The sequence below is a fragment of the Oenanthe melanoleuca genome, chromosome 9, assembly GCF_029582105.1.
Source record: "Oenanthe melanoleuca isolate GR-GAL-2019-014 chromosome 9, OMel1.0, whole genome shotgun sequence".
In the NCBI taxonomy this organism is placed as follows: Eukaryota; Metazoa; Chordata; class Aves; order Passeriformes; family Muscicapidae; genus Oenanthe; species Oenanthe melanoleuca.
The window spans coordinates 6,044,767-6,056,884 of NC_079343.1; the positions used below are offsets into that span (position 1 = coordinate 6,044,767).

The 12,118-nt window shown below is 59.0% G+C and overlaps 1 protein-coding gene, 9 non-coding genes and 1 pseudogene across 11 annotated transcripts; 1 reads left to right on the top strand and 10 right to left on the bottom strand.

The window, feature by feature from the left end:
• Positions 1 to 2,815: 2,815 nt before the first annotated feature.
• AIRE (autoimmune regulator) lies at positions 2,816 to 5,904 on the top strand. 2 transcript variants are annotated; one of them, XM_056498428.1, is made up of 12 exons: positions 2,818 to 2,983; positions 3,080 to 3,254; positions 3,344 to 3,496; positions 3,572 to 3,649; positions 3,754 to 3,867; positions 3,986 to 4,107; positions 4,266 to 4,343; positions 4,636 to 4,751; positions 4,821 to 5,030; positions 5,119 to 5,215; positions 5,464 to 5,532; positions 5,698 to 5,904. In XM_056498428.1, the coding sequence occupies exons 1-12, from the start codon at positions 2,843 to 2,845 to the stop codon at positions 5,776 to 5,778; spliced, it is 1,434 nt and encodes a 477-aa protein (XP_056354403.1). In that variant the 5' UTR covers positions 2,818 to 2,842; the 3' UTR covers positions 5,779 to 5,904. The 2 variants fall into 2 exon arrangements, with proteins under 2 accessions (XP_056354402.1, XP_056354403.1); XM_056498427.1 differs by lacking the exon at positions 4,636 to 4,751 and having other exon boundaries at positions 2,816 to 2,983; positions 3,986 to 4,343.
• Positions 5,905 to 6,161: 257 nt separating this feature from the next.
• On the bottom strand, positions 6,162 to 6,279 carry LOC130257107 (5S ribosomal RNA; annotated as a pseudogene).
• A 531-nt stretch (positions 6,280 to 6,810) lies between these two features.
• On the bottom strand, positions 6,811 to 6,929 carry LOC130257076 (5S ribosomal RNA). Its single transcript, XR_008841221.1, has one exon. It is a non-coding gene; the product is annotated as a 5S ribosomal RNA (ribosomal RNA).
• A 531-nt stretch (positions 6,930 to 7,460) lies between these two features.
• On the bottom strand, positions 7,461 to 7,579 carry LOC130257099 (5S ribosomal RNA). Its single transcript, XR_008841242.1, has one exon. It is a non-coding gene; the product is annotated as a 5S ribosomal RNA (ribosomal RNA).
• A 517-nt stretch (positions 7,580 to 8,096) lies between these two features.
• Positions 8,097 to 8,215, bottom strand: LOC130257102 (5S ribosomal RNA). The gene has a single exon (XR_008841244.1). It is a non-coding gene; the product is annotated as a 5S ribosomal RNA (ribosomal RNA).
• A 518-nt stretch (positions 8,216 to 8,733) lies between these two features.
• On the bottom strand, positions 8,734 to 8,852 carry LOC130257088 (5S ribosomal RNA). The gene has a single exon (XR_008841232.1). It is a non-coding gene; the product is annotated as a 5S ribosomal RNA (ribosomal RNA).
• Positions 8,853 to 9,383: 531 nt separating this feature from the next.
• LOC130257101 (5S ribosomal RNA) lies at positions 9,384 to 9,502 on the bottom strand. Its single transcript, XR_008841243.1, has one exon. It is a non-coding gene; the product is annotated as a 5S ribosomal RNA (ribosomal RNA).
• A 531-nt stretch (positions 9,503 to 10,033) lies between these two features.
• LOC130257103 (5S ribosomal RNA) lies at positions 10,034 to 10,152 on the bottom strand. Its single transcript, XR_008841245.1, has one exon. It is a non-coding gene; the product is annotated as a 5S ribosomal RNA (ribosomal RNA).
• Positions 10,153 to 10,683: 531 nt separating this feature from the next.
• On the bottom strand, positions 10,684 to 10,802 carry LOC130257112 (5S ribosomal RNA). Its single transcript, XR_008841253.1, has one exon. It is a non-coding gene; the product is annotated as a 5S ribosomal RNA (ribosomal RNA).
• A 518-nt stretch (positions 10,803 to 11,320) lies between these two features.
• On the bottom strand, positions 11,321 to 11,439 carry LOC130257104 (5S ribosomal RNA). The gene has a single exon (XR_008841246.1). It is a non-coding gene; the product is annotated as a 5S ribosomal RNA (ribosomal RNA).
• A 518-nt stretch (positions 11,440 to 11,957) lies between these two features.
• On the bottom strand, positions 11,958 to 12,076 carry LOC130257120 (5S ribosomal RNA). Its single transcript, XR_008841260.1, has one exon. It is a non-coding gene; the product is annotated as a 5S ribosomal RNA (ribosomal RNA).
• Positions 12,077 to 12,118: the final 42 nt, after the last annotated feature.

Consider the following 12,118-nt stretch of genomic DNA (forward strand, 5'->3'; position numbering starts at 1 on the left):
GGAGCAGCTGGGATGCATGCAGATGGAGCTGGTCCCATCCAGACCATGTGGGGTGGTGATAGGGAAGCTGCAAGAAATGGGAATCTGGCACAGGGGCCCACATGGAGCCCTTTTTTTCCAAAAAAAGGAGCCTGCTGGAGCCTGGAGCAGCTGAAGGTAAGAGGAGAGGAATAAAATCTCTGCACATGGTGGCAATGTTTCATGGGGACTCTCAGTGTGCCTCAGGCATGGTGGGATTGGCATCAGAGACAAAGGTGGGGACTCCCTGCTTTCTTGGTGTGATCCCATGCATGAGTGTTCCACTGCTGCCTGTTCTCTCCTGACTGTGGTTCAGGGATGATGTTAGACATGAGTGAGGGGCAGTTGTGTCCAAGCAAGACATGGTGATGGTTTGCAGCACAGGACTTCAGCAAGGAAGGAAAATTGGAAAGGAGGAAATGCTGGAATGGGTGTGTTTGCATCAATGGCTTTTGCAGGAGGGAATTGAGGTGCATCCCAGGGGCTACAACTACTGCTGGATGCTGAATCACTGATTTTACTGGGTGTTTGGGGAGGAACATTGTCAACCTTCGCCCCTTGAGTCCTGGTTTCTGCAGGGGGAGCAGTGGAAAGCAAAGGGCATCCTGAAAGCACCCAGGAAGGGCACATGCCAGCCCCAGGCAAAAACTGCCTTTTTGCAGCCCTTCCAAGTTCCTTAGAGCTGCCCAGGCTGGCCGTGAGTGAGGTTGTACAGAAACACCCGCCTGATTTCCCAGAATGGATGTGCCTCCTCACGTGGCCACTATTCTGCCTCCTGCCCCTCTCAGAAAGGGGAAGGAACACAAAGAAAACTACCCAAAATGCAAATGACGGCACTACTGAGTGGGCTGGATGTAGAAAACAATGTCTGTGACTCAGCACAGAAAGAGTCACAAAGTTGGAATTTAAAACAAGTCCAAGCCCAGCACTGTGGGCATATGGCTCATGGAGTGTTGGGCAGTCTCCCCACGAGGGAGCTGGGTGGGCAGGGGGAAGTGCCAGAGCCTTGTCCTAGGCCAGCTGTGCCAGACAGCCTAACACAGGGTGACAGTGACAAATTGTAGCACTGCAGGTGAGATACTGGGGAAAACAGTGCTCCTAGGAAGAGTGGAACCAGCCTCTGAGGCTGTGTCACAACTGTGCTTGTGCTCAGTACCTGTGGCTGAGCTTGGGCAGAGCTCCAGGAGGGGAGATGAACCTCCTGTGTTGCCTGACATCCCTGTGTTTTCCCCTGGGGGAATGTATGGCACAGGTGGTGGTGAAGCCATCCCTACCATGGCAGAGCTGAGCACAGGAATCCTGATGTGGGGCACAGGAACCCAGCATAACACCTGCCCAGCCCCATCCTACAGCTCTCACTGCCTCCACAGGAAAAATCCCCCTGAATGCTGAAAGAAGCTGCAAGGTGAGCCTTTCCACAGGCAACCACATTCATTTATTGACCAGACGTGCAAGGGTATTTCCTGCTCTCGCCAAGGGTGTTGCCTTGTAATTCTTCCCGAGTTTCTTGACAGCAGATGCTTCCTCCTGGAACAGCTTTGGAGTCAGCAGATACTGCTTCAGTCTTTTAAGACATAGCAATGAAAGTTCCTCCCTGTATCTATCCCCTTGGGTGTCCCCTCCTGCACCTGGCCCTGCTCAGGTCGGCCCTGCTCGTACCCTATGGCCTGGGGACAGCTGTGCACAGCCACAGCACCCCTGGCAGAGGCTGCTGGGCAGCCCAGACACACTTCCAGAGGGAGGGAGGCTAGGAATTGATCCTGGGGAAATCCAAACGGCTGGGAGCTGGGGTAGGAGCAGTTGAGCTTTGTTTTTCCCAGTTACCTGGTACAGAGCAGTCAGGCCCCCAGACTTTTCTATGCTAGATGCTTTCAAGGAGCCAGCTTCCTCTTGGCTCTAAGCTTCTTGCAGCTCCATATGCTCTGTTTTGGGAAGTGGATATTGACAGAGCTGTGGGCTGCACCTGCCCAGGCATTCCCTGAGTGCACTTGTGGCACTGCCACAGCTCTGGCAATATGTTTGCTTGTTCAGCTTCCTCATTTGTACTCCAGCACACCTCTTGTGGAGTTTCTTTGTGTGTCAGTGCTTCCTATTACCCCACAGAAGCTGCCCACAACCTCAGGAGACCAGTTTGCTCAACTGGCCCAGTCTCCAACAGCATTTTATATCCTTTTGCAGGCCAATGATGGACCAAAATCACTCACATCTTGGCTTCTCTGTCTCTGGAATGCATTCATGATGTGAGCACCCAGACAGTTCCTCCTGCAGTACCTATATTTCTATCTTGAGACAAACCATATTGTCCATGAGAGATGCTGGAAGTGGGGAGTGTGGGGGGAGTGCACACTCAAAGGCACCCATACCCTGACTCTCTTTCGTCACTGTCGCACCCCCAGCTGCTAGGTCCTTACTTTGCCACAAGCTCCTGCAGCCGAGTTTCTGGATGAGAGAAGCAGCTGCTGCGGAAAGTCCAGAAGTTTTGGGAGGCACCTGGGTGACCACAGATATGAGAGAAGTGGAGCCCCTCGCCAGGACCTCACTGCCCCCCTCTCCCCGGTCGCCCCGCGCTCCTCCCCGCGGGTTGGGTGTCCTTCACCGGAGGCAAAGCCGACCCCACGCTGGCTGCCACCCCGGAGCTGGGGAGATGCCTGACCTTAATCCCTGGGCTGGGGCGTGGGGAGAAGCCGGGAGGGAGTGACGGGTTCAGGTTACGGCCTCGTAAAGAAATGAGTGGGGCTGCGGGAGTGCACCGAGGTTTCCGGCGCCGCGGCCAAGCTATATTAAAGGGGAGACACAGGCGGCTGCGGCTCCGGCAGCCCCGGGCATGGCGGGGCCGGGCAGCGACGGGGACCTGCGGCGCCTGCTGAAGCTGCACCGCACTGAGATCGCCATGGCAGTGGACGACGTCTTCCCACTGCTGCATGGGCTGGCTGACCACGATGTCGTCCCTGAGCACATCTTCAAGGTGAGGCTGCGGAGCAGCACAGGCTGGTCCCGCTGTGAGGCCGGGGCCGAGGGCCGAGGGCCGAGGGCAGCCCGCGGGCCGTGCTGTGCCTGGCAGGAGACGCTGGGCCGGACGGAGCGGGAGGGCTCCCACCGCGCCTTCCATGCGCTGCTCACCTGGCTGCTGGGCCGCGACACCGCCGCCCTCCGCGACTTCTGGGCCGTCCTCTTCAAGGACTACAACCTGGAGCGGTACTCCCGGCTCCGGCCTCTCCGCGGCGCCTTTCCCAGAGGTAGAAGGGGGTCCGGTGGGACTGGCAGCCCCGGGGGCTGACAGTGGGCCGGGTGCTGGTGCCTGTCCCAGTCCCTATTCTTCTTGCAGAGGTGGAGCTGGGGCGGCAGCGTCGTGGAAGGCGTCTCTCCCCGAGCCCCACAGCACCGGCCCCACACAGACCCCAAGGCAAGAGGAAAGCCCCTGAGGACCGGGACAAGGCCCGGGCGGCACAGCCCGCTCCACGGCACAGCACCAGTCCTGGTATGGAGACGGGGCAGGGTGCTGCCCCCGCGGTACTGTGGGGTGCTGTGCCCCCTGACGGCCTTCCTCACAAAGCTGCAGGGCCCCTGGTGAAGGCAAAGACTGTGAAGAAGCCGGAGGGCACAGAAACCCCCCGCACCTCTCGTGCCAGCGGTGAGTGCCGAAACCCTCAGGGCACCTTCTGCTTGCGTGCTCTGTTTGCCCACAGCCGTGGGCAGGGGGCTGCCCACCCCACTGAGCCGCTGCCCTGGCTGCAGCCCTCCAGGCAGTGGCTGCCTCGGTGCAGAGAGCGGTGGCCGTGGCAGGTGGTGAGGTGCCCGTCAGCCGTGGGGCCATCGAGGGCATCCTCATTAAACATGTGCTGGATCCAAGTAAGTACAGCCCAGGTCAGCCATCTCCTACCCTGTTCAGTCCCCAGATTCAGGAGCCACCCTCAGGAAGGGTGAGGTGGGAAAGGAGAGCTGGAGCTGCCTCTGGCTTCTCTTGCAGGCAGCTCCAAGACAGGCAGCAGAGCTGGGGATGAGCCATATAAGTCAGCTGCCTGCGAAGAGCCAGAGGCCAGGAGCAGAAGTCACAACCTGAAGCTCCCCCAGCCCAAGGCATGCCAAAGTGTATACACACCCCTCTCATATGTTTTCACCCCCATCTTCTGCAGCTGCCAAGGCTGTGAAGGAGGATTGTTCCTGCATGGCATCATAGCCATCATGGCCTGGGGGTGTCCCCCAGTGCAAGCAGTGCTTCTTCAAACCTCCTCTTGTCTCACCAACAGAACAGGGAAACGCAATTGCACACCCAGGGCCAGCTGCCAGCAGCCACTGTGTACAGCCAGGACCCTGTGCCCCACCAGGTGAGCCCTGGATCTGACACCTGGTGCACTCCCAGGAGGAACTGTTGGGGTTCCCCTGGCATGTCCATTTGCCTTGGCCTTGAAAAGGAAACCCAGGGCTCAGCTACTGAAGCTTCATCAGGTTATGACTCCCCAAGAGACAGGCAATTTTACTACCCCAAAAGGATTGGTATGTTTGGTGCAGGGTGGGTGATGCAGGGGGAGACAGCAAGGGGAATAACAGACCTTGCCACAGCCATGGCTTCAGCCTGTGTGGGTGGCAGTGACCCCCTGCCCACTCCCCCGGGGACAGGAGAACGAGGATGAGTGTGCAGCATGCGGTGATGGTGGTGAGCTCATCTGTTGTGATGGCTGCCCCAGGGCCTTTCACCTTGCCTGCCTGGTGCCCCCACTGCCCCACGTCCCCAGGTGAGTCCCAGGGCACACAGGGAAGCCCGTGTCCCCTGCCATCCCTCATGCTCTGCTCCCACTGTGCAGCGGGACATGGCGATGTGGCTCCTGTGTGGGGAATGTGACTGAACCAGGCCAGCTGCTGGAGGCAGTCTTGCCTGTGGAGAGACCCCCTGAGATCCTGGGGGAAGCAGCACGAGACACCCAGGCGGGTGGAGTTGAGGGGAGCATCTGCAGCCGCTGCTGCACCCGGATCCCCACTCCCCGACACTGTCCTGCTCCCAGTGGGGACCCCAGGTGAGTCTCCCATCATGCCCACATCCCAGCATTAGCTCCTCCCTGGAGGATTCTGCCCTGATGGTCTGTGTCACCCCTGATGGTGCAGGGGGCTGCTGCTGTGCATGTCCTGCACAGGCACCCCGGACACAGGCGGCCTGGGCACCCCTGCAGCAGCTGGAGACCAACTGCTTCCAGCAGCCAAGGTCAGCAAAAGCAGTTCCAGGAACAGGGTGGGAGAGGAAGGGTGGGGCCTGTGGGGGGCAGGAAGGTGGAGGTGGATCAGACAGGTGAGGAATGGGCTGACAACACAGGCAAGTTTGTGAAGCTGTGCTGGCGGAGCGTGAGCCGGGACCACAGCAGCTGAGGAACTGAACATGGGCAGCAACCCTGACCAAAAGGTGAGCAGGCTGAGGGCAGAAGGGGAGCTGGCAGGACATGTCTCCATGCACAGGCAGAGGACGGAGCCCTTGGCAGTGACCCTATGCTGAGCCGGGACGAGCTTGATGCGCTGCTAGGTGAGGTAAGACTCTGTGACACCAACACATTCCATGCAAAGAGAGCCATGTCTCTGGTGTGACCCACAGGGTGACATGGGGCTGTGGGTCCAGCAACATGAGCCTGGAGACCCCTGAGGGGAAGGATGGGGAGGGGGAATATAAAATAAACACGAGGGGTTGTCCCGCAGAGCACGTGGGATGGGATCTTGCAGTGGGCATTCCAGACCATGGCACGGCCACTCGCAGAAACACAGGGACTCCTCACCTAACGCACCGACGAAAGAGCAGAAACCACAACCCAAGTCAGGAAAAAACAGTCTCTAAGACAGATGCTAAACAAGACGCACAGAGGAATCAATAAAGACAGAAAGTCACAGAATAAAACACTGTCAGTTAACAAATGGCACAATGTCAGTCGCAAAATATGAAAATCACATGAAAATAGAAGCTCCTCGGCAGTAACACTCAACAAACAAAATGCAGCTACCCAACATAAGAAAGAAAAGCCAAGGTCACTAAAACATTATATAATAAAAAAAAGATGTCCCAAGAAAAAATTATCACAAGGATAAAAAAAGCTTAAATACCACAAAAAGGAAAGGAAAAATGAATTATTAAATCCCCAAAAATTGGTTCAAAGGGATTGGAAAAGAGTCTATTGCACTAAGTAACCATGGGGGTCTCCCATTCAACTACTAACTAGGCCCGACCCTGCTTAGCTTCCGAGATCAGACGAGATCGGGCGTTCTCAGGGTGGTATGGCCGTAGGCACCTCTCAACCCGTCTGCAACGCTCACGAGCGCAAACCACCACCTGCGCTCCCTGCTCCACAGCCTCACACACACGCACACCACACAGCCACCCCGCCTGCCAAGGCCACCACCACATCCTGCGCCTGGGCAAATGCTGCAAAAGGACAACAAGTCACGCTAGGCACGCCAGCCACACAAACTACCTCAGCCACACCAGGCACCACTGCCCACTCCCTCCTGCCCCGCAGCACGGCTGCCCAAGCAAAACCTGAGACCTCCAGCCCACTCACCAGCACCACGCACCACCTCTCCGCCCAGCCCCAAAGCCCCATGGACACAAGACTAGGGCACCAGAACTGCCCAGGCCAATCTCTGACTCGGTATCCGGACCCGACTTTAAAAAAATCCACAGGCAGCATGCACGCCACACGTGCCCGCACCCTTCGGCCGCTCTGAACGGCTGCCCAAGCAAAACAAGAGACCTCCAGCCCCCAGCAACATAAAAGGCCCAAGCAAAACAAGAGACCTCCAGCCCCCAGCAACATAAAAGGCCTACAGCACCCGGTATTCCCAGGCGGTCTCCCATCCAAGTACTAACCGGGCCCGACCCTGCTTAGCTTCCGAGATCAGACGAGATCGGGCGTTCTCAGGGTGGTATGGCCGTAGGCACCTCTCAACCCGTCTGCAACGCTCACGAGCGCAAACCACCACCTGCGCTCCCTGCTCCACAGCCTCACACACACGCACACCACACAGCCACCCCGCCTGCCAAGGCCACCACCACATCCTGCGCCTGGGCAAATGCTGCAAAAGGACAACAAGTCACGCTAGGCACGCCAGCCACACAAACTACCTCAGCCACACCAGGCACCACTGCCCACTCCCTCCTGCCCCGCAGCACGGCTGCCCAAGCAAAACCTGAGACCTCCAGCCCACTCACCAGCACCACGCACCACCTCTCCGCCCAGCCCCAAAGCCCCATGGACACAAGACTAGGGCACCAGAACTGCCCAGGCCAATCTCTGACTCGGTATCCGGACCCGACTTTAAAAAAATTCACAGGCAGCATGCACGCCACACGTGCCCGCACCCTTCGGCCGCTCTGAACGGCTGCCCAAGCAAAACAAGAGACCTCCAGCCCCCAGCAACATAAAAGGCCCAAGCAAAACAAGAGACTTCCAGCCCCCAGCAACATAAAAGGCCTACAACACCCGGTATTCCCAGGCGGTCTCCCATCCAAGTACTAACCGGGCCCGACCCTGCTTAGCTTCCGAGATCAGACGAGATCGGGCGTTCTCAGGGTGGTATGGCCGTAGGCACCTCTCAACCCGTCTGCAACGCTCACGAGCGCAAACCACCACCTGCGCTCCCTGCTCCACAGCCTCACACACACGCACACCACACAGCCACCCCGCCTGCCAAGGCCACCACCACATCCTGCGCCTGGGCAAATGCTACAAAAGGACAACAAGTCACGCTAGGCACGCCAGCCACACAAACTACCTCAGCCACACCAGGCACCATTGCCCACTCCCTCCTGCCCCGCAGCACGGCTGCCCAAGCAAAACGTGAGACATCCAGCCCACTCACCACCTCTCCGCCCAGCCCCAAAGCCCCATGGACACAAAACTAGGGCACCAGAACTGCCCAGGCCAATCTCTGACTCGGTATCCGGACCCGACTTTAAAAAATCCACAGGCAGCATGCACGCCACACGTGCCCGCACCCTTCGGCCGCTCTGAACGGCTGCCCAAGCAAAACAAGAGACCTCCAGCCCCCAGCAACATAAAAGGCCCAAGCAAAACAAGAGACTTCCAGCCCCCAGCAACATAAAAGGCCTACAACACCCGGTATTCCCAGGCGGTCTCCCATCCAAGTACTAACCGGGCCCGACCCTGCTTAGCTTCCGAGATCAGACGAGATCGGGCGTTCTCAGGGTGGTATGGCCGTAGGCACCTCTCCACCCGTCTTCAACGCACACGAGCGCAAACCACCACCTGCGCTCCCTGCTCCACAGCCTCACACACACGCACACCACACAGCCACCCCGCCTGCCAAGGCCACCACCACATCCTGCGCCTGGGCAAATGCTGCAAAAGGACAACAAGTCACGCTAGGCACGCCAGCCACACAAACTACCTCAGCCACACCAGGCACCATTGCCCACTCCCTCCTGCCCCGCAGCACGGCTGCCCAAGCAAAACGTGAGACATCCAGCCCACTCACCACCTCTCCGCCCAGCCCCAAAGCCCCATGGACACAAGACTAGGGCACCAGAACTGCCCAGGCCAATCTCTGACTCGGTATCCGGACCCGACTTTAAAAAAATCCACAGGCAGCATGCACGCCACACGTGCCCGCACCCTTCGGCCGCTCTGAACGGCTGCCCAAGCAAAACAAGAGACCTCCAGCCCCCAGCAACATAAAAGGCCCAAGCAAAACAAGAGACCTCCAGCCCCCAGCAACATAAAAGGCCTACAGCACCCGGTATTCCCAGGCGGTCTCCCATCCAAGTACTAACCGGGCCCGACCCTGCTTAGCTTCCGAGATCAGACGAGATCGGGCGTTCTCAGGGTGGTATGGCCGTAGGCACCTCTCAACCCGTCTGCAACGCTCACGAGCGCAAACCACCACCTGCGCTCCCTGCTCCACAGCCTCACACACACGCACACCACACAGCCACCCCGCCTGCCAAGGCCACCACCACATCCTGCGCCTGGGCAAATGCTACAAAAGGACAACAAGTCACGCTAGGCACGCCAGCCACACAAACTACCTCAGCCACACCAGGCACCACTGCCCACTCCCTCCTGCCCCGCAGCACGGCTGCCCAAGCAAAACCTGAGACCTCCAGCCCACTCACCAGCACCACGCACCACCTCTCCGCCCAGCCCCAAAGCCCCATGGACACAAGACTAGGGCACCAGAACTGCCCAGGCCAATCTCTGACTCGGTATCCGGACCCGACTTTAAAAAAATCCACAGGCAGCATGCACGCCACACGTGCCCGCACCCTTCGGCCGCTCTGAACGGCTGCCCAAGCAAAACAAGAGACCTCCAGCCCCCAGCAACATAAAAGGCCCAAGCAAAACAAGAGACCTCCAGCCCCCAGCAACATAAAAGGCCTACAGCACCCGGTATTCCCAGGCGGTCTCCCATCCAAGTACTAACCGGGCCCGACCCTGCTTAGCTTCCGAGATCAGACGAGATCGGGCGTTCTCAGGGTGGTATGGCCGTAGGCACCTCTCAACCCGTCTGCAACGCTCACGAGCGCAAACCACCACCTGCGCTCCCTGCTCCACAGCCTCACACACACGCACACCACACAGCCACCCCGCCTGCCAAGGCCACCACCACATCCTGCGCCTGGGCAAATGCTGCAAAAGGACAACAAGTCACGCTAGGCACGCCAGCCACACAAACTACCTCAGCCACACCAGGCACCACTGCCCACTCCCTCCTGCCCCGCAGCACGGCTGCCCAAGCAAAACCTGAGACCTCCAGCCCACTCACCAGCACCACGCACCACCTCTCCGCCCAGCCCCAAAGCCCCATGGACACAAGACTAGGGCACCAGAACTGCCCAGGCCAATCTCTGACTCGGTATCCGGACCCGACTTTAAAAAAATCCACAGGCAGCATGCACGCCACACGTGCCCGCACCCTTCGGCCGCTCTGAACGGCTGCCCAAGCAAAACAAGAGACCTCCAGCCCCCAGCAACATAAAAGGCCCAAGCAAAACAAGAGACTTCCAGCCCCCAGCAACATAAAAGGCCTACAACACCCGGTATTCCCAGGCGGTCTCCCATCCAAGTACTAACCGGGCCCGACCCTGCTTAGCTTCCGAGATCAGACGAGATCGGGCGTTCTCAGGGTGGTATGGCCGTAGGCACCTCTCAACCCGTCTGCAACGCTCACGAGCGCAAACCACCACCTGCGCTCCCTGCTCCACAGCCTCACACACACGCACACCACACAGCCACCCCGCCTGCCAAGGCCACCACCACATCCTGCGCCTGGGCAAATGCTGCAAAAGGACAACAAGTCACGCTAGGCACGCCAGCCACACAAACTACCTCAGCCACACCAGGCACCACTGCCCACTCCCTCCTGCCCCGCAGCACGGCTGCCCAAGCAAAACCTGAGACCTCCAGCCCACTCACCAGCACCACGCACCACCTCTCCGCCCAGCCCCAAAGCCCCATGGACACAAGACTAGGGCACCAGAACTGCCCAGGCCAATCTCTGACTCGGTATCCGGACCCGACTTTAAAAAAATCCACAGGCAGCATGCACGCCACACGTGCCCGCACCCTTCGGCCGCTCTGAACGGCTGCCCAAGCAAAACAAGAGACCTCCAGCCCCCAGCAACATAAAAGGCCCAAGCAAAACAAGAGACCTCCAGCCCCCAGCAACATAAAAGGCCTACAGCACCCGGTATTCCCAGGCGGTCTCCCATCCAAGTACTAACCGGGCCCGACCCTGCTTAGCTTCCGAGATCAGACGAGATCGGGCGTTCTCAGGGTGGTATGGCCGTAGGCACCTCTCCACCCGTCTTCAACGCACACGAGCGCAAACCACCACCTGCGCTCCCTGCTCCACAGCCTCACACACACGCACACCACACAGCCACCCCGCCTGCCAAGGCCACCACCACATCCTGCGCCTGGGCAAATGCTACAAAAGGACAACAAGTCACGCTAGGCACGCCAGCCACACAAACTACCTCAGCCACACCAGGCACCATTGCCCACTCCCTCCTGCCCCGCAGCACGGCTGCCCAAGCAAAACGTGAGACATCCAGCCCACTCACCACCTCTCCGCCCAGCCCCAAAGCCCCATGGACACAAGACTAGGGCACCAGAACTGCCCAGGCCAATCTCTGACTCGGTATCCGGACCCGACTTTAAAAAAATTCACAGGCAGCATGCACGCCACACGTGCCCGCACCCTTCGGCCGCTCTGAACGGCTGCCCAAGCAAAACAAGAGACCTCCAGCCCCCAGCAACATAAAAGGCCCAAGCAAAACAAGAGACTTCCAGCCCCCAGCAACATAAAAGGCCTACAACACCCGGTATTCCCAGGCGGTCTCCCATCCAAGTACTAACCGGGCCCGACCCTGCTTAGCTTCCGAGATCAGACGAGATCGGGCGTTCTCAGGGTGGTATGGCCGTAGGCACCTCTCAACCCGTCTGCAACGCTCACGAGCGCAAACCACCACCTGCGCTCCCTGCTCCACAGCCTCACACACACGCACACCACACAGCCACCCCGCCTGCCAAGGCCACCACCACATCCTGCGCCTGGGCAAATGCTACAAAAGGACAACAAGTCACGCTAGGCACGCCAGCCACACAAACTACCTCAGCCACACCAGGCACCATTGCCCACTCCCTCCTGCCCCGCAGCACGGCTGCCCAAGCAAAACGTGAGACATCCAGCCCACTCACCACCTCTCCGCCCAGCCCCAAAGCCCCATGGACACAAAACTAGGGCACCAGAACTGCCCAGGCCAATCTCTGACTCGGTATCCGGACCCGACTTTAAAAAAATCCACAGGCAGCATGCATGCCACACGTGCCCGCACCCTTCGGCCGCTCTGAACGGCTGCCCAAGCAAAACAAGAGACCTCCAGCCCCCAGCAACATAAAAGGCCCAAGCAAAACAAGAGACCTCCAGCCCCCAGCAACATAAAAGGCCTACAGCACCCGGTATTCCCAGGCGGTCTCCCATCCAAGTACTAACCGGGCCCGACCCTGCTTAGCTTCCGAGATCAGACGAGATCGGGCGTTCTCAGGGTGGTATGGCCGTAGGCACCTCTCAACCCGTCTGCAACGCTCACGAGCGCAAACCACCA

Bases quoted from the DNA above. Each gene is read 5' to 3' on its own strand.
- AIRE (XM_056498427.1), top strand. From the start codon at position 2,843: ATGGCGGGGCCGGGCAGCGACGGGGACCTGCGGCGCCTGCTGAAGCTG. The intron at 3,868-3,985 runs GTAAGTACAGCC...CTTCTCTTGCAG, and splicing joins TAAACATGTGCTGGATCCAA to GCAGCTCCAAGACAGGCAGC. The intron at 4,344-4,820 runs GTGAGCCCTGGA...CCCACTGTGCAG, and splicing joins AGGACCCTGTGCCCCACCAG to CGGGACATGGCGATGTGGCT.